At 45.2% G+C, this 20,748-nt stretch overlaps 1 protein-coding gene across 2 annotated transcripts in view; it reads left to right on the forward strand.

Moving 5' to 3' along the window:
- Window positions 1-20,748, forward strand: part of BOLL (boule RNA binding protein) — a 1,219,536-nt gene that overhangs the window by 339,851 nt on the left and 858,937 nt on the right. For both annotated transcript variants that reach the window (XM_085646856.1, XM_085646857.1), the window contains one exon: window positions 11,966-12,057. In XM_085646856.1, coding sequence (XP_085502982.1) covers window positions 11,966-12,057 — 92 coding nt within the window. The remainder of the gene's footprint in view (window positions 1-11,965; window positions 12,058-20,748) is intronic.

Consider the following 20,748-nt stretch of genomic DNA (forward strand, 5'->3'; position numbering starts at 1 on the left):
CAGTTCCTTACTCCTGAGTTTACAAGATGATAAAGAAAAATTTGAAGCCATCTGGGTAATTAAATTAATCGATCCTGACATAGATATGTATAAGGCGCTGCATTTAGCAGAAAAGTTATTCCGCTCAACTAATTTAAAAGCCCAACATTATAAAACCCTCTTTAATCTCTATTTTACTCCAGCTAAATTGTATGATTGGGGGAAGAGAGAAGACAACAAATATCCGAGGTGTGGAGAAGGGTCGGACGATCTGATACACATGTTTTATCAATGTGGAAAACTAAGTGCAATTCATGGAGAGATTGGGGTCTTTTGGGAGGGGCTGCTAGGATTTAAGATCGACCTATCCTCTACCCTAATGTTAATGGGACATGATAGCAGCTTGGGCCTCAGTAAGGAAGAGGAATCCTTCGTTTTTATATGTGTGGCAGTTCTCAGGATACTTCTAGCAGCAGGATGGAAGGACTCCATTGCCCCCACCTTTCAAATGTGGCTTGCACGTTTCCTAGGGATACATAATCTGGAATCTTCCCTATATATAAGGAGAGGTAGGAAGATGAGGGAGTTGGGGTTGAGAATTTGGGCTCCCATCAAGCGATGGAGAGATAATGTTCAGCGCCCTCTTACGATCGAAAGCGAGGGAGTGGGCTAGGAGACTGGCCAGATATGAGACGATATGCTTCGAGGTCAAAGGTGACTGGCTGTAGTCATATAAAGTCTAGAGCAATAGTATTGAATGTCTGATGGTGCATACATTTTTGTTTGAAGGAAGCTTCCCGATGTTGACAGGTTGCTTTTACCATTGATTGAACTGCAAGACAATGTAACTTTATCTATGTTCTCTTTTCATGTTTTATTTCTCACCAACCATATCAACTGTCTAGAGAACCTTTTGGTTTATGTACTTGCTGGATCCTATATTTTATACTTGTTAGTACAGAATGAATTGTAAAATGCATCCTTAACTGGTATGCTGGGAATTTAATAAAAATAAAAAAATCACTAAAGTAAAGCTGCTGATCACCAGGGAGTTAACTGGCAATCTGCTGCTGGTGTTGAAATTCATGTGCCAGTGTGCATGTCAGAATTGTTTATAAAATAGAAGCGGAAGATATTTGAGAACTCACTTAAAATGTGTCCTAATTTTTCTTTCTACATCACTAACCATAAGTTCTACGACAAACTGAACCCCCTCATTTTGTTCCTAAATTAAATGTTTTAAGTTCTACAAGTTTGATTCAATCAACAGGGCTTCAACTCTGCCTTAGTTTTGTTGGAAGTACATGATTTACTGAGAATGTCAGGCTTCATTTTCATATGGCTGAGAAAGATAGTCTGAATTTACCAAAAAAGTGCTCTGCATTTTAACTTCTGGAGCAACCTTCCGTACCCTCTATGGGAAAATCATCAGAAAACAGTTTTCTCTCAAACTTAATTCATGAAATCCCAGCAGGAGGCTTGATCAAAATGTAAAATCGCCTTAGAACACAACACTAATCTTAAAATTTGTAAGAAAATCTGTTATCACGGTTTAAACATCCTCACGTTTGTGACTCTCAAAACCTGCATTTCAATGGGGTGCTATCATGTATATTGTTCCCTAGATGGCTGCCAACACTTCCTGGTTGAAGTGTTGGCAACCAATCAAATTTCAGTAGGCTTGTGGGCTAGCAGAGATCTATATGTTTAATCTTGAATATCTCTGAAACTACTGAACGGATTTACACCACATCAAAAAGGCACGCTTTCTGGACCAACATCTAGCCCTCTGCCAAATTTGGTTTAAATTCATTTAGTGGTTCGGTCTGTAGTCGTGTTCAAAAAATGAAAAATCCCCATAAACTTAACATGGGGAATACATGTTCTGATGGATACATCTGCCTGTGGATTCCTCACCTTTTGAATTACCCCTGTGCCAGCATTCCACTGAAACCTTTTCCTTAGATCTCCCATGTCGACGAGGACGTCACAATAGCATCACTCCGCTTGGGAGTTTGTATGACGTCATCGGACTTTGTTGACGTCAGTTCCCTTTTTTTCGCAGTCTCCATTTCTTTGTAGTCTACTTTGTTTCAGTCCTCCAGAAACTTTTTTCGATCATGGCTACTCAGAAGAAGCCTGCCTTTAAACCCTGTAATGAGTGTGGGGGCCATATGTTTGTTACAGATCCACATGAAGACTTACTTTGGTGTTTGTCATTGGACCACGACGTCGAAGAGTGTACTTCGTGCTCTCGGATGAATCCGAAGACTCTAAAGGAAAGGCAGGATAAGCTGTTCATGGCCTGGGCAAAAAAGGAGAAGAGGGGTCAGAAAAGGAGCAAGTCGAGGTCAAAGTCACCGAATCCACACACCTCAAAGTCGTCTAAGAAGCATAAGACAAAGACTGCACCGGTCCAAGTATTGTTCCTGAAAGGAGAAAGTAGTCTAGGTCTCCGGTCCGACGCCATAATAGGAAATATGATGTCTCTCCTTCTCCTCTGCCACAGGTGTCGCTGGTGCGCACTTCAACACCAAGGGTTTCTCCGACACCGAGGGACTCTCCCAACGCCCAGAGTAGAGTCTCCTGTCCCTGTGGATGCTCCGGCGCTGCAAGCAGAGCCTGTTCAACAACCTCGATCTCCCTGAGGTCAGGCGGTTCAGGATCCATGTCCTCCTTTTCCACACCAGGTTCGGATCCTTCGCATATCCTTAATGCGATGTATAGCATGTTTGCCAGGGCAGCTAAACCATCCAGTGCGCCTTCTGGCTCCGGTGGTCCGCTTTCTTTTAATTTGGGCGTTCCCCAACACTCTGCCCAAGCTATAGTCCTTCCTTTCATGCCAAAGACTCCATCATGGCCCCTCCTGACGCAGAGGTTCTCAACACTGATGCCTTCTCAGGAGGGAAGGTTGGACTATTATCTGGCGCCGTCGTGCTCCGTTCCGGCGCCTACTTGACTTCAGTCTGCGCCGCTGCCCACTTCTGAAGGTCTTCCATCGATGCCGGTTCCGAGATCTCTGGTGCTGCGTTTGGCTTCACCAACGCTGGCTCTGAAAATTCGTTCGAGGAGAGAGGCCCACAGACTCCTGGAAAAAGAGGAATTTCAGGAGCAGGCCAAGGAGGGTGAGATTTTGGACTCCACGGATAAATTTGCAGGGCTGCAAGAGGCCAGTGGGCTTGATATCTCTCCAGAGTGGGAGCTCTTGTCCCAAAGGCTCTTCCCTCTCAAGATGTGGCTTCTTATCATTCAGTAATTAGAAAGGCTGCTGACCTCCTGGACTTGCAATTATCAACAGCGGAGGTCAAATCTAATATCTTGACAGAGTTGCTGCAGTGTCCTCCTTCGGCAGTAGAGCTTTTCCTCCCCTTCAACGAGGTTCTAACGGATCCAATTTTGGATGCTTGGCAGTAGCCAATGTTTGCCCTTGCTATTTCTACATCAGTGGCAAGGCGCTATAAGGTGGCTACGGGAGACCTGCCATTTTTATCGTCACATCCCTCAACTGAGAGCCTTGTGGTACAAGTGTGTTGTTCTTCAAAACAGGCTGCTGGTTCTTTCCCTTCTACATCGGGGGATAGAAACACTAAAAAGTTGGAGCAATCAACGAAGAAAGTGTTCTAGTTGACCAGCATGGCCTTAAAGTCAACCAATGCCACGTGTATAATGGGGCGTTGTATCTATGCTTTGATGGACTGTTAGACCTGGCATCATTGGCGTGGGTATCCCTTCTATCTTTTGCTGTTGCCTCATGTGTTTTTGCTGGTTTTAGATGCTTTGGGCACTGTGCCACTGCTAATCAGTGCCACAGTGCAAGTGCTCTCTATTGTAAATTGGTGTATGGATTAGTGACTCCATGATTGGCTTATTTGGTTTGCTTGTCGGACCCTAGTACAATGCACCATGGCTTGTAAATCAAATGCTGCTGGTGGGCTTGCACCTCAAAAACCAAGAGGGGTTCTGGTTTAAATGGCAGCACAGCCAAACCAATTATCATCAAAAGAACAATACAAGCGCCAATGCTGCATACAACTCTTCTATGGCTTAAATGGTGGACTGAATGAAACAGAACCACTGACAACCACTTTTTCCGTTGGATTTAATCCAAAGAATGTTCGACATTTTACATTAACTGCATTTTATATTGGTGAAACGTGTTAGTGCTGGTGGGCTTGCAGCACTGGTTGTGCCACCCACAGAAGCAGCTTTTAAATGTGTCTCAGGCCTGCCATTGCAGAGCCTGTGTGCAGTCGGTGACTGCCATGCTGACTGGTCAAGTGCACCCACTTGCCAGTCCCTAAACATTCCCTTTCCTTCATATCAGACACCCCTATGGTAGGCCCAAGGGCATGGTGCATTTTAAGTAAAAGGTAGGACATGCCCTGATGTGTGTGGCATGTCCTAATAGTGAATTACATCCATTTTCGTTTTTCACTATTTCAAGGTTACCTGTTCACCATAGGCCAGAATGGGCAGTTTGATTATAACATCCTATAATTCTAACTGACCCAGGTAACATGGTAGAAATTCGAGTTTAGTATGCCTGAACTCAGAATGATAAAATACATCTTTTAGTGAAGTTGGTTTTAACATTCTGTGTTTAGGTATTTTCTTGCCTAACTATCCCAGCCTACCTCTGCTAGGTTGTGTATTCCTTGTCTGGAGTTTGAGTGACAGGGGCTGGGGGATTCCAGGATACAGGGTGAGTCAGCACAAGGCTGAATATAGAGATCTGCATGTAGAGTGGTGAGAGGAGTTTCACCTGGGACCTGAAAAGTGCTGTGCCTATCTTCCACAATGCTGGCTCCACCTCCTGTGGTGCGTCTGATGTCCCTGGCCCACACTGTCAAAGGAAGGAAGGAGTCCTGTAAACAAAGTGTTCCAAGACTGACCAGAACTGGTTTGGACTAGGCAAAGGCATCTCTGCCTTCAGAGAACAAAGAGAATATGAGTATAAATGCTGGGGCCTAGACCCCAAGACTTCAGATCACTTCTGGGAAAACAAGAAGAACGTTTGCTGAGGAAAGGAACCAGAGAGAGAGACTGCAGGAGAAGACTATCCCTATGCTGTGTGCTGTTTGAGGATTGGCCTGCAGTGGTTACCTGATTGCCAAAGAAAGGAGAAAAGCCTTTGTGCTACTTTCATCAACTTGTAAGAAGATCTCCAAGGGTTTGAACTAGAGCTTGCCTCCTGCTTAAGTCTCAGGGACAACAGACTTCACCCAACAGCTTTCCCCTCCCTTCCCTTGCTGGGAATTGAAGTGCCTGCTGTTGAGCTGAGCCTTCTGAGAGACTGTATGCCGCTGGGAGCTGGAAGCGCGATTCAAGAAGAAGAAGCGTGTCGCCGCCGCAGCAGTTGTTGTCACATCACCGTAGAAGAGTGTCGCCGTTGCAGCAGACGCCGTTGCATCACCGTAGAAGCGTGTTGCTGTCGCAGCCGTCTCATCGCTGAGGAAGTGTGCTGTCGCATCGCATCACCGAGGCGCCCCGCATCCCTGGAGAAGAGTGTCGCTTTCGCAGCAGACGCCGTCGCATCGCCAGAGAAGCGTGTCGCAGGGCTTGTTGCGGCTCAAGAAGATTCACCGAGTCGCCACACGGCCGTCGGGCGTGTGCAATCATCACCCCTTCGTTGTCGCAACATCAAGAAAACGCCATCTTAGTTTCATTGCAGCGGATTTTCATTGCATCACGGCGTTGCTAGCCGCATCGCCACAGGAGCGCAGTAAGAAACCAACGCTTCACCTCCTCTCTGGTAAGGAACCGATGCATCACCGTCCCCTACGCAACAGTAGGGAACCAACGCATCACCTCCCTCAGAGTAAGGAACCAATGCATCCCCGTTGTTGCGTGTAAGGAACCGACGCATCATCTTCCCTGCAACTCTTTTGTTGTATAGCGTTATGCATCCAAAGGTGCATTGAACATAAAGTGTCGCATTTACCTTCTTAAGAGAACTAAGCTATTTCTACCATATTTAAAGTACAGTATTGTGGATTTTTGTCGTTTATGGTCTTGTGTTAAGTCTATATAAAAGATACTTATTTTTATAAAACAACCTGTGTGGCTTTCCTTTGTAGTGTTGTCACTATATTACTGTATGTGTTCACAAATGTTTTACACACTGCCTCTGAGATAAGACTGCCTTCTCGTGCCAAGATACCAAGGGGGTGAGCAGGGGTTATTTTAGGAGTGTACCCCCTTACCCTGACTGGACACAAGGGTCCCTATTTGGTCAAATGTACCTACCTCTGCCAACTAGAGACCCCCAAATCCAACATGGACGCTGCCAAAGAGGTGATTTCCAAGTTGCCTGAGGATGTCCAGTGTCATTTTGTTGAGTTATTATCAAATACCCCAGCTGCTGCTCAGAAAGTCATCCACTCCGGCCTGGATACTGCTGACTCCATTGCCAGGGTGATTGGGTTCTTCATTTGTGACCAGGAGACATGCCTGGTTGAGAGGGTCAGGGTTTGCTCCTGACGTCCAGGGTACGTTGTTGGACCTACCTGCGACGAATCAAGGCTCTTTGGAACCAAGGCTGATTAGCATTACAGCATTTAAAGGATAGCAGGGCTACTTGTACGTCCTTGGGCTTGCAGTCACATCCTAGGGGATTTGGTTTTCGAAAGCTCTGGGGCTTTGGAAAGGCGGCCTTTTTTCATGGCCAACAGCAACAACAGCCGCAGCAGAACTCTCTGTATCGGTCATACGGGGGAAAGGAAGAGGTCATCTGCGGGTGCTGCTCGTCAGCAGGTCTCTTCCTCCTCCTCCCCTGTCCCCACTGCTGGCTTTGCAGGGAGGCAGCTCTAGATCCCCCATTTTGGAACATGTTTGTCCTCTGGGAGGTCGGATGTCCCTTTTTCAAATGGATTAGAAATCTGTTACATCAGATCTTTGGGTTTTACATTTTATAGAAAACGGGTATGCCCTTCCCTTCTGGGAGTTTTCCCCTCCTTACCCTCCTCGCCAGGGCTAGTGTTTGGAGGACCATCTGATGCTTCTGCAACAAGATGTCCAGTCCCTGTTACAGAAAGGTGCGATAGAGATTGTTCCGGAGCAGGAGAGGTGTCCGGGATGCTACTCCTGGTATTTCCTGATCCCCAAAAAGGACGGTCGTTTGTGGCCGATCCTAGGCCTCAGGTTTTAGAATTTTTACCTCAAATAGGAAAAGTTCAAGATGTTGACCCTAGTTCAGGTTGTTCTGGATCTGCAGCAGGAAGACTGGATGGTGTTGATCGATTTACAGAATACGTACTTCCACATTCTCATCCTGAAGTCGCATCGGAAATATCTCCGTTTTACGGTGGGATCTCAGCATTATCAGTTTGCGGTCCTTCCGTTCAGTCTTACTTCTGCAGCTCTGGTCTTCACGAAGGTGATGGGGGTGGTAGCAGCTCATCTCAGAAAGTCCGGGATTCCTGTATTCCCTTATTTGGACGACTGGCTACTCAAAGCAAAGTCACCAGAGATGGTGCTGCATCATCTGCATATAACAGCTCAGCTGTTGTTCGGCTTGGGTTTCTTGATAAATGTGCCCAAATCTCACCTGGTGTCCTCACAGTGCAACCTGTTCATAGGGGCAGTACTGTACACTACTCTGAGTCATGCTTTCCCGCCCCTCATAGGATTTCAGACATTCAGGATATGATCCCAATGTTTCAGGATGGGGCGGCTGTTCCAGTCCTAAAGGTTTTACGTCTGCTCGGTCTGTTTGCTTCCTGCATACAGTTGGTCAACCATGCACGCTGGCACATGAGGGTGCTCCAGTGGTGCCTAGTTGGCAGTGGTTTCAACACAACGGAGATCTCGGGGAGGTGATCAGAATCTTCAGGGACTCTGCAGTGGAGCTGTCTTGGTGGAGTGTTCCAGGCAACCTGTCTGAAGGAAAGTCTTTTCAACCTCCTTCTCCGGTGGCCACAGTGATAACGGATACATCCACTCTAGGGTGGGGTGCTCATCTGGGGGCTATGGAGATCATGGGTATTTGGTCTTCATGGGAAAGATTGCTTCATATCAATCTTCTGGAATTGTGGGCGATACGTTTAGCTCTCAATGCCTTTCTTCCCTCCCTTCGCGGTCAGTCGTTTCAGGTCCTGACTAACAACACTACCGTGATGTGGTACATCAATAAACTGAGGAGTTAGGGTCATATCGCCTCTGCAGAGAGGCTCTGCGACTCTGGTCCTGGGCTCGGAACCACCAGATTTGTTTAATTTCCAATCATCTGGCCGGGGTGCTGAATGTGCGTGTGGACAGTCTCAGTCCGCAATACTCGGCCGATCACGAATGGCGTCTTCATCTGGAGGTAGTCTATCACATTTTTAGGATGTGGGGATTTCCGCGGTTGGACCCGTTTGCCTCGCACGAGACTGCGCACTGCCTGTCATTCTGTAGCCTCCAGTATCCGATGCAAGGAGCTCTGGGGGCACGTTTCAGTTAGATTGGGGTTTGCAGCTTCTTTACACGTTTCCTCCCATACTCTTGATTCCTCAGGTCCTGAGGAAGATTCGCCAAGACCGGGCCTAAGTGATATTGATCGCCCCGGATTGGCCAAGAAAGGTGTGGTACACAGATCTTTTTCATTTCTCATTGCACTCTCCGCTCCATCCCCCTCTCAGGGAAAATCTCCTCTCACAGTCGCAGAGTCAGGTTCTGCACCCCTACCTCCAGAGCCTGCACCTTCATGCCTGGAGGTTGAAAGGGGCAACCTGAGTTCTTTCTCTCTCCCGCCGGATGTGGTGGATGTTATTTTATCTTCCAGGAGACACTCCACTAAATCTGTCTATTCCAGTAGGTGGTCCAGATTTGTTAGGTGGGGTGGAGAGAGTTCAATTGATCCTTCAAGGGCCCTTTTGTCTGATGTCCTTAGTTTTTCTCTTTCTTTAGCCCAGTAGGTTTGTGCTGTGGCTACTCTTAAGGGCTATTTATCGGCTTTATCTGCCTTCCTTTATTTGCCAGATCAACCCTCATTGTTTAGGTCTCCCATTATTATGAGGTTCATTAAGAGTCTAACAAATTTCCTCCCACTTCTTTTATTATGCCTCAGTGGGACTTAAATTTGGTTCTTACTTTATTGATGGGGTCTCCCTCTGAGCCCCGTTATAGTTGCCTGTTGACACTCCTCACTTTTAAAACAGTTTGCCTGATTGCTATTACTTTTGCTAGGAGGATCAGGCCAACTGAGCTCCATTCTCGTCTGATGTCCGCTTCAGTGCCGGAAAACCCTGTTTGGTATCTGTGCGCTCTATAAATCTTTTAAATAAATAAGGAACAGGGTCAAGACTGATTTACATATGGCTGGGTCTGAACTGCGGTGGCAAAGTGAGCTGAAGAACGATGATGGATTCAACCCAGATCTCTGACTGGGGGTGAGTGTCAGAAAAGTTTCTGCATTCTGTCCATCATCTCCTTGTTTGGTTTGTTTCCCTAAACACCACATACAAACAGTGTGGGTCTGTAACTGACATTTGTCGAGTCCAAGACCCACAAGGCTTAAACCCTAAAGACATAAGAAAAGCACACTGCCTCCAATCGACAAAAACTGTTGCGGTAGGCCCAAAAAATGGCCTGAGAAACCGCTTCTCCTGAGCCGCATTACAGCTCAGAAATAGAAGAAACTGGCGTCTACGTGCCAGAGGGGACTTATATGGCTCCACTGACATCACAACTGGATTTGACGTCATCACGTAGTTTAATGACGCCGTCCCTTGGCAGGCAGCGGTATTGCGAAAAATTTCCTGATCTAGTCTGACGCATGGGGAGAGTTCAAATGTTAAGAAATCTGCGGATAGATGTTTCTGTCAGATACTCCCCCTCCCCCCCCACCTCCCCCTCCCCCCTAAACCAACTACCTGGATTTTTGCTCTTCCCTCACATCCCCCGATGAGCCTAAACACCTCTACTTCGGGAAGAGCCTGTACCTCCACGGCCCCCCCCCCACCCCCACACCCCCTCCTCGGCCTTGAACACGCTACCAAATGTACCTCCAATCTAAATTGTACACATATCCTTCTGCCTATTGTATTCTTCTTTTATATATTGCTACTTCGCATTTCATTTCTTTATATTTACTCCTTATTCACCTCATGAAACTGCTGCTGTGCTTACCTTATCTACCTCCGATCTATATCATTCACATATCCGATTGTTTACTGTATTCCTCATTTACCTACTGTCACTACGTATTTTGTATTCTTATGTTCTTCATATGCACCTGATGTACTTGCTGTTTCTGCTACTCCTGTAAATCGCTCTGATACGCTTGAGTCAATTTCGCGCTACACAAATCTCGATAAATAAATTAAATAAACACAATGTAATAACGAGTGAGACTGATAATGGATTATAGCTTGGACTCAAAACAGATTGTAAATTTAACGATTCCGATGACATCCTCACAAATGTAATTGGAAACAAACCAAGAATTCCTTTCAGAAGAGATAGCTCCATAAAGGAAGAATTGGTGCATAGCCACTTGCAGGATGAGGGCAAAAATGATAGACCCAGTAATACCAAAAGATTCTTTCCATGTGGAAAATACATTGTGTGCAAAACAGACTACACAGTGTACATTAATAAAGGTTCATGTAAGAAGAAATATGTTGGAGTACCTTTTCTGCAGGAAAAGAAACAATTTTGCAACACAAGAGAGCCATGAAACAAACCTAGTATATGCCAAGTGGATAGGCATTATGAAATGGATCCCTGCAATAATACTGAATTGCTGAGCTGTAATGGAATAGATATGGTATACAAAAATGCAAGATAGGGCAACAGAACTGTGCCATTACTGAGTCTGGAATTGTAATATATAATTGCATTGGAGACCAAATATCCTTTGGGACTTAAAGTAGATGAAAAACTGAGTATACAACTAGACTAAAATTTAACTGTATTAAAGACTGGTCTTGAGAAGCCAATTGATCCTGAATAGGTGTGCGAAGCTTCCGTGCTTTTTCATATTGAGTTTCAATTGCTTTGTTTCAATTGTACCATTAAATTAGGATTTGAAATATATCCTTAACATTGATTTAATATATTCAGGACTGTCATCCAATCAGAATGCACACAAATTTACACAAATTTTATACACTTTATCCAGTTTTGAAGAGGTATATGAATGTATATTGGATTGTCGGGATATGGCCTATTATAGGATTAAACAGATGTCATATAATTATTCTGTATGCATATTAATCCATTTGAATCTAAATACAAGAAAAGACTAGTGAGAACATTTCATATTACATATCACATTACTCTGATTGACATCAACAGTGACACCTTTTCCTGACCTTTGAGAATATTGATGTTACCGTGGTAGAAACGGGGACAGTTTCTCCAGTGGTAGCATAGACATAAAATGAAAATACTACTCAGTTCGTATGTCTTGCTTTTTAATGTTACATTTCAATGTTTGTTGAGTCTGTACATTGATCACCCTTATGAAGATTTAAATTCATAGATGAAATGTCACAATTCTAAAAATTTAAAAATACTTATTGTGCAAACCCAATGGTATTTTTAGTCCTTTACAGTTAAATGTAACTGTTTGAGTGACTCGTTCAGATCGTATTCCATAATGCGCTTCTTATGAGACCGTCATTAATGACAACTCTTATCATAATTTATCGGCCCTCTGTGATTCTTGATTTCTATATACACTTTCAATGCATTAATATTCTTTCTCTAAATCACAAAATTAAATGTCATAAAGAATGTATGGATGGACTTTGTGATGTGCTATCTCATACTACTGACCAAGTGGAATAGTGCTCCGTGCCCAGGGAGGTTGGCCAGCAGTGGCTACAGAAGGATATTTGGCATAAGGGGCCAATGTGTGTGTGTGTGTGTATGTATATATATATATATATATATATATATATATATATATATATATATATATATATATATATATAGGTCTATAATTGATGTTCCTCTAAACTTATTTACTGTAACAATTTTTTCCTTTTTTTCATTTTACTAGACTAATGAACATGATCTCAGGACATTTTTTGCGCAGTACGGGAACGTGAGGGAAGTGAAGATAGTAAATGACAGAGCTGGAATATCTAAAGGGTTAGTATTGTGTTTAAGCAAATAATATTTTTGAAGAAATTTATACCAACATATGAGGTGAGATGCACTATAAATCTGTGTGAGTTCATACATCGTGAGCTAGTTACTCTGATATATTTTTTTCTCGTATCACATTTACATCCGGAAGCGTCTCAGCCAAAGGTTATATTTTTTTACATTATTAATTTGTGTGATCTATTTACTAACGGTTCCAATTTTCACCAAGCTTTTCTTGCCTCTTCTATTTGGTACAACAAATTTATTAAATTTAGACACCAATCTTTCTGCTTCAAACACTGGAAAGAGAAGAATGTTATTTATGTACATCAACTTATTTCTCATAATTCCGTTATTCCTTTTGACACTTTACAACAATGTTATGACTTACCTTCCTCATGCCTTTCACAATATTCTCAATTATCTCAGGTACTCCAGGAATATATATCAAATAACCATTTCCCTACTCCTGTCACCCCATTCTTCCCCTTGACTCTTTTATATACCATTTCTCCTGATTCTAATGTGAAAGCCTCTCTTATATATAAACTCCTTTCTACCTCCAACTCAGAACGCCCAAAAACACCAATTGAATTAGCTTGGGAATTAGATCTTTTGATCACTCTCTCCATTAACGAATGGGACAAGTTGTGACACAAAGTTTCCACCACCTCTAAAGCTGCAAATATCACTCAGTCACTGTTCTTTTTATAGAACAGAGCTTACCGAACTCCTGTATTCCTACATAAAATTAACCCTTCTAATTCTCCTCTTTGCTGATCTTGCCTTTCTTCTCATGGTACTTTACTTCATTTATTATACCATTGTCCTAATATTTTTAAATTTTGGCAATCCGTATGGTTAAAATGTTCTCAAATTTTTCATCTCTGTATTCCATTATCTATTCAAAATTTATTTTTAGGTTCTATGTCTCCTGTTCTCCATAACCTCTCGTTCAAAGTTAACTTATTTGATCTCTTTATTGCCATGGCGTTTAAAGTTATTCTTACTTGTTGGAAAGATAATTCTAAACTTTGTATATTAACTTGGGGGAACTTTATTTGCGATGAACATAGAATTTCTACTGTCTCTTCTTCTATTACTCAAAAAATTAAATCTGACTTATTATGGTTACCTCTTGCTACCTTTCTATATACACACTCAGACTTACTTTAGCACTCTCATATACCTCTCTTTTTCACATTCCCTTTTCCCTCTTCTTCCCCTTCCCGTTTCTCTTCCTTTTCTTTTTCTTTCTTTTCTCTATTGTCATAAAAAACAAATACTATAGTACCTAATTGTTCCTTTTAACTTCCTACATAAGGCTATATGTCCTTGTTATATTTCTCTTTACATGCGTTGTTTTACTTCCTTTTGTTATTGTACCTGCGGTACTGGTTTTTTTTTCTTTCAATAAAAAAACTTGTGGGAGTCTCCCCTCATTTAATCACGGTGGACCCGTGAAAATTCCAAGGTTCTCTATCTTCTTCAGTCAATTGAATGTACGCTCTCCCTCCTGCTGACTGTCCCCAATCCGGCCTCGTATTTCCCATGTGCACTAAGCCGGAACTTTAACCACAGACTCTTAGTCTTGCGGACCTAACTGGGCTGTTCTCGATCTCATCAAGGTTATAGACTTCAGGCGCTCTTGATTGAGTGGTGCCTCCACCCAAGGAGTCGTCCTACTGTTTTAGCTAGTTGTTTGGAAACAATGGCATTCACTGGATACTGAATGTTTGCTATCTGATGTGGGTAGGGGGCATGGGTTCTTGTGTTATTTCGTTTTATGTACTTTGCTGTCACTTTATACAGGGTATTGATTGTGCAGTTTGCTATGCATCTTTATTTGCTACACATGCACACATGTCCATGCACTTACCTGTGGTTTAGATGACACCACTATTTAGGGGGTTAGAGGCACTAACTTTCAAATGCATGACGTGGAATGTCAGAGGACTATCTAATCCACGAAAGGAGCGACCAGTCCTGCCCTACCTTGCAAGACGGGCTGTTCTGCAGGACTATGTCATCTGCATACGAGAGATGCGTTATGGGCAGTGTAGCCAGGCGCGTAGGATGTTAATTAACCTCGTCCAAACGTGGTGAGAGATCTGCCATAAATAGATTAAATAAATGGGGGGCTAATACACAGCCTTGTTTTAATCTGATCTCTGTTTGTATTATCCTGGACAATTTTGTACCGTTTGCTATTTTCACACGGACCCACGTGCATCTGTACGATTGTATTATGGGTCGTAGTATTGTTACCGGGAGACCCAATTTCTGTAATTTATTCTATAACAGACCACGATTCACACGGTCGAACGCAGCTTTAAAATTTATAAAACATAGTTGTAGTTTTCTTTGCAGGCATTTGCACTTATCCACTATTGTGGCCAGGGCTTAAATATTTGTTGTGCCACACCCTTTACGAAATCCTGTTAGGTTGAATGGAATCAGCCCGTTTGTGTTGGACCATTCTACCAGGTCCTCCAGGATTAGTGATGCATAATATGTGGCTTCAACACCAATTAGTGCAATTAGCCTGTAATTTGCCTGGTCCGACTTGTCGTCTCCCTTAAAGATCGAATTGGTGATTGACCCTTTCCAGCTCGGGTGGGTGGGGGGGGGGGAGTGGGGAGGGTGGGGGGAGAGGTATTTGTTGTACCGATCTCATTATAGAGGCCCGCCAACGGAATTGACCAATAATCGGGATCACTCCTAAAGATGGCCTGCGGGAAGCCATTTGGACCAGGAGCCCTGTTGTTGCATCCCAATTTTAATATTCTGGTCATGTTTTCTACTGAGTGGTGTTGACTGACCGGGGCTAATGGTAGAGCTAAGATGGTACTGAATATTTTTTTATTAAATTTATTTTTATTGATTTTAACCAACCATGGTGAAGCAGCGTTAAACAAATAACATTTCAGGTCTTTACAGTTCACATAAGCCGCTTCTTCCTATACCCTCCTCCCAGTCCCTCCCCTCCCTCCGCGGGTGCGCCTTGAGTCTCTGCTTTATCATCAATAACCTATCCCTGCAGTCTATATTAAACAACATGAATACAGCACTGGGGGTAGCACATCCTTCAGAGGTATTACCGCCTCTGTCCACAATGGTGCATTCTTCTCCTTGTGCTAGTGTTGCATCTGAATCCCCACGACCCTCTGAGGTCGACCCCTCCTCTGAGTCTGTGTCTGGTGTTTGGGTGTACTGTAACTAAGGCCTCCCATGCTCTTGCTGCTTCTTGCGCCATCTCGTTATTAGTACGGATGGCTTGTTGCAACCTGAATGTACCCTCACTCCGTGCCCACTTGAGAAATTCCACTTGCCATCTCTCCATACTAGGCCTTCTACGTGCTTTCCAATGCATAGTGATCTCCCGTTTAGCCAAAACAAGGCCCAGATCTAGGAATTTGTTGGTCACTTTTGTTTTAGCAGTATGGGGGAACCAATGCAGCAAGCAAACACCCGGCTCTGGGCCTAACGTCCGGTCAGTGATGTTACATAAGAGATCCAGCACCTCCTCCCAATATGTACCCAGTTTCGCACAGGTCCACATCATATGCAGAAAATCCGCCCCCTCTAAATCACACCGCGGGCATTGAGCAGTTGTTGCCCCGAAATATTGGTTAAATTTCGCTGGCGTTAAATATGCTCTATGCAGAACATAAAAATGTATCCGTTGAAACCTGGTGTTTCTCGTGCTCTTCCAGGCCCGCCTAATCAGCTGAGCCCATGTCTTTTCAGGTATGTCTCTGGCAAGATCCCCTTCCCATTTCTCTCTCAACGCTCGCAATGGTTCCAAGTTTTCCGTTGCCATTCGCCTGTAGCGGCCCGTAATAGCTTTGAAGGTCCCTGCGGCCATTACTACATACTGACACGCCATTGAGGTTTGTGGTTCCGATAACCCCACCCGCCAATGGCGTTGGATGGCGGAAATGAGCGCCGAGTGCAGCAAGTAATCCCCACAGTGAAGACCATATCTATGCTGTAGCGCCTGGAACAACAACAGAGTTTTGTTTTCCTAAAGATCTCCTAGCATTTGTAACCTCCGGTCCTCCCAAGCAGCCAATGCCATCCAATCCCATCCATGCGGGAGGGCCGTGCACATACCCAGTGGGATCTCCGGCGCATACGGGCGGGTAAATCCGGCTCGGCGCTGGCTCCTGTTCCAGCACATCCTCAATGTTCGCTCCTCGGCCGTGAGCGGTTCAAGCCGCATCTTCTGCTGGAGGACTATGAAGGACAAGATATAGCGCGGGACCTAACGACCCTCCGGGCCCCGAAATTCCCGTGCCACAGCCTGTGTGAGCCATTGTAGCTGAGCTGCCAAATAATACCAATCAAAATCTGGCGCCGCCATACCCCCGTCTGCCCTTGGCCGTATCATTGTAGCCATCGCCACTCGCCTCCTGCCGTCCCCCTAAGAAATCCACCAGCCAGAGATCGGAGCTGCCGAAACATGGAGCCCGGCACCCAGATCGGCAATGTCCGAAAATAATACAATAACCGCGGTAGTGCTACCATCTTCAGGAGCGCCACTTGCCCCGCTACCGATAACGGCAGCGTGCTCCAGAACGCCATGCTGCTCCTGAGAGCCCCGTATGGCCCGACCTAAATTCCCCTCCAATAAATCCTCTGGGGCATGGTAAATATTAGTGCCCAAGTAAGGCAACCAACGGGGCTCCCAGCGAACACCTTCCAGCCGGAGGGGGCGCATCCCATCCGGCTTCACCGGAAACAAGCCAGTCTTTGCCCAATTCACCCTCAGTCCTGAGTGTTGTCCGAACATATGGAGCAGATGTTTTGCGCCCTCCAAAGCCTCCGAGGTATGCGCTAAAAACATTAGCAAATCATCTGCGTATAGAGAGATAAATTGCATGTCCCCTCGCAGGTATAGGCCAAGGTAATACTGTCCCAGTCGGACGTGGGAGGCCAAAGGTTCAATGGCCAAGGCGAATAATAGCGGAGAGAGCGGGCAACCCTGTCACGTACCCTGCCCTATTTGGCAGGCCGCAGATATCGTCACTCCTGTCCGCACGCGCGCCGTCGCTGATCTATAAAGAAGCTCCATCCATCCCACGAAAGTCTCCCCAAGTCCAAATGCATGTAGGATTTGGTACAAATATGGCCACTCCAGGCTATCAAACGCCTTCTCCATATCAACAGAGCGAACCGCTGCATCAGGCGCATCACAATGGTCCTCTCCCAGGATCCGTAGTAGGCGTCGGACGTTGGTCGCGGTAGTCCGCTTCGGGATGAAACCCGCCTGGTCACTATGGATCAGATGCGTCCTATAGGGCAGGAGCCGAGTCGCCAAGACCCTGCTTAAAATCTTGTAATCCGTTGTCAACATGGATAACGGGCGGTATGCCGATCTGGATAACAAATCCCTCCCTGGTTTCAACAACGGGACAATGATAGCCTCCCGAGTAGAAGCCAGCAATCTCCCCAGTTCCTTGGCTTCTCGATAGAGTGCCTGAAGCTTGGGGGCTAGGGTATCGACATAAGTCGAGTAAAATTCTATCGGCAGTCCATCAGCCCCTGGTTTTTTTTTACTTGCCATGATTTTAATCGCATTGCGTATTTCACCCTCTTCGATTTCCCGACCCAGTAGCTCCCCTTGGTCTTCCTCAATGTGCGGCAATCGTAACCCAGCTAAAAACTCGCCCAATCCGCCACTCGGGCCCTGCAACTTACTTTCGTAGAGCTCCGCATAGTACGTAAGGAACATCCCATTAATCCCGTGTTGGGTACATTCAGGTACCCCCTCTGAGGTAGCCAAAGCCAGGATGGGTGTGCCCCTCGGAGCCGGGTTCGCCAACCATGCCAAAAGAGAGCCTACCTTATCCCTTTCCGTGTGTGCCTTCACTAAATACTCCTTGTAGCCGAAGCAACGTAATCGCTCCACCTGCTGCGCTACTTTTTCAAGTAATAATAAAATAATAATAATAAAACCATTTCTAGAGCGCCTGGTTACACTACCATAGTGTGTCCCCGCGCTAACAAATGCTGCTGCTGCTCACCTAAGACCAGAGACCGGGTGCAAACCCCAAACCCAGATGCAGAGAAGTTAGTTTATACCCGGGAATAGGTGGATTTTCAATTTTAAACGGAATCTTGCTTCAGAAGGCTCCATACGAAGATCAAGAGGAAGCCTATTCCAGTGTTTACAGGCCAAAAACCTAAAAGAAGCACCTCCGATCCTGGTCTTACGAACCCGGGGAAGTTGGAACCTCATAGCTCCCGCAGACCTAAGGTAGCGGACGGGGCGATGAAGGGTAAGAAGGTTACGCAGATAGCCAGGGCCTTTACCCTGAGCTATGCGATGGGCTAAGCAAAGAGCCTTGAACCTAATTCGCTCCTCAATGGGGAGCCAGTGGAGTTCATAAAGAGCCTTTTTTCCTGATGCTCTGCGTGGGAGGTTGAGCACCATACGTGCGGCGGCATTTTGCACACGCTGGAGTTGGTGAATACCTTTTTTGCTAAGCCCCAAAAGGAGAGCATTGCCATAGTCCAGGTGAGGCGTGACTAAGGCATGAATGAGTGTCTTTCTGGCACTGATGGGGAGTAACTCTAGGATTTTCCGAAGAGTTTTGAGTATGCCAAAGCATTTGCACGTGACTTTACTGATCTGATGCTTAAAAGAGAACTCCATGTCCAGCATAATCCCCAGGTTTCTAACGGACTGAACCGGCTGAGGAGTATCCCCCAGTTGTGTAGGCCACCAGGCCTGTGACCAAGCAGAGGGGGATTTCCCAACAACAAGAATTTCAGTTTTGTCGCCATTAAGGCGTAAACAGTTGTTGTTCATCCACCCAGCTACGGAGAGCATACAGTTGGAGAAATTTGTGGCCACATCTGACTGGTTATCGGTGAGTTTGATTATTAATTGGGTATCGTCAGCATAAGTGACGATATCCACTCCGAAGGCTTCCACAATACGAGCTAAAGGCTCCATGTAAAGATTAAACAGTGTAGGGCTTAAACTGGAGCCTTGAGGGACTCCATGTTTGAGCTTTCTGAGGGAGGATTTATAAGGGGGGCAGTGCACCTGGAAACTTCTGTTGGCTAAAAAGGATTTAATCCATTCCAGTGCAGATCCCGTCACTCCCCTTTCCGAGAGGCGAGACAGCAGCGTTGAGTGCAGTACCGTATCAAAGGCTGCACTTAGATCAAGTAAAACCAATGCTGCCGTCTGCCCCTCGTCAGCTAGTTGTCTCAGGCACTCAGTAGAGAAGAGGACCGCAGATTCCGTGGAGTGGCCCGCTCTGAATCCTGACTGAGTAGGGTGGAGAAGAGAATTATCCTCCACAAATTTCATGATTTGAATGTTAACTACCTTTTCTGCTACTTTTGCACAGAAAGGAAGGAGGGAGATCGGGCGCAGATTTTGAAGCTGGGAAATATGCATTGAAGGTTTTTTCTTCAGAGGGATTACTTGAGCCCTTTTCCAAGCATCAGGCACATAACACTCCTGGAAAGAAAGAGTGATGAGGTGATCAATCTAATCAATTGTACTTTCTATGGCCCCCTTGCAGTGTTTAGGAGATATAACATCAAGTGGGGAGCCAGACCGGATGCTATTCATAATGGTGAGCAGCTCCTGCCTCTCCGGAACTAAAAAACATGTCAGAGAGGGTTTAGATGCATGGTCGTATTGCGCACCATTATGACTAGTGGACGGATTTCCAACAAAAGTGGCATGAATCGTGTCAACCTTTTTCATAAAAAAGTCCGCAATGTCGTCACATAGCTCATTTGAGTAGGTGTCTTGAGCCACCAATCTGCCTGGAGTGGTAAGTTCTTTATAGATGGAGAACAGTTCCTTGGTGGGATTCTTAGCAAGTTCAATGCGTTCCTTAAAGAAGGCGCCTCTAGCTGCTCTTATTAATTTATGGTATATTTTTAGTTCATTTTTATATTTCAGCAAGTCTTCGGGAGGATAGTGTTTTCTCCAACCACGTTCCAAATTTTTGCATTTGGCTTTTGCGACCATAAGATCTTTAGAAAACCAGGGGGCAGTCTTGGATTTTCTGGCAGGAGGCTTGGTTGTCCATGGAGCAACCGAATCCAAAGCCCTGGACATCCATGTCTCATAGGTATTCCACGCCTTAAGCAAAGTTTTGCTAGATGGGGGAGGATCCGCAAGTAAAGCGGCTTGAAAATCCTCCGGCGTGAACTTTCTCCAGTCCCTACGCTTTAGGGGCTTGGACTTAGTCACTAAATTTTTACTTTGGGCTAAAGCTACTTCAATGGGAATCAAAAAATGGTCGGACCATGGTATTTGAATTGGGTTTGCAACTGTCACCCCCTCCCAGTTAGCAAAAACAGGGTCTAAGAGGTGGCCCAGTTGATGAGATGGGGAAGAGGATTGAAGTTGAAGTGCAAGGGATTGAAGTGTAGCTACTACTTCCTGTGCCTCCCTACTATTAGTTTCTTCAAAATGAAGGTTGAGGTCGCCCAAAATAAGAAATTTCTTATAACGCAGAGCAGGTTGGGTTATAAGCTCTGCAAATTGGGTATTGAATTGACCGGGCTTACCGGGAGGCCGGTACAAAAGAAAGCCATTAATAGTGGTTTGAGGGTTGACGCCAATAGTAAAAAAAACAACCTCACAGTAGGGTAGAGTAGCCTTCTCTAAACTACAATTGAGATTGTTTTTAAAAATTATGGCCAGCCCCCCCCCCC

The sequence above is a fragment of the Triturus cristatus genome, chromosome 3_2, assembly GCF_964204655.1.
Source record: "Triturus cristatus chromosome 3_2, aTriCri1.1, whole genome shotgun sequence".
Taxonomy (NCBI): domain Eukaryota; kingdom Metazoa; phylum Chordata; class Amphibia; order Caudata; family Salamandridae; genus Triturus; species Triturus cristatus.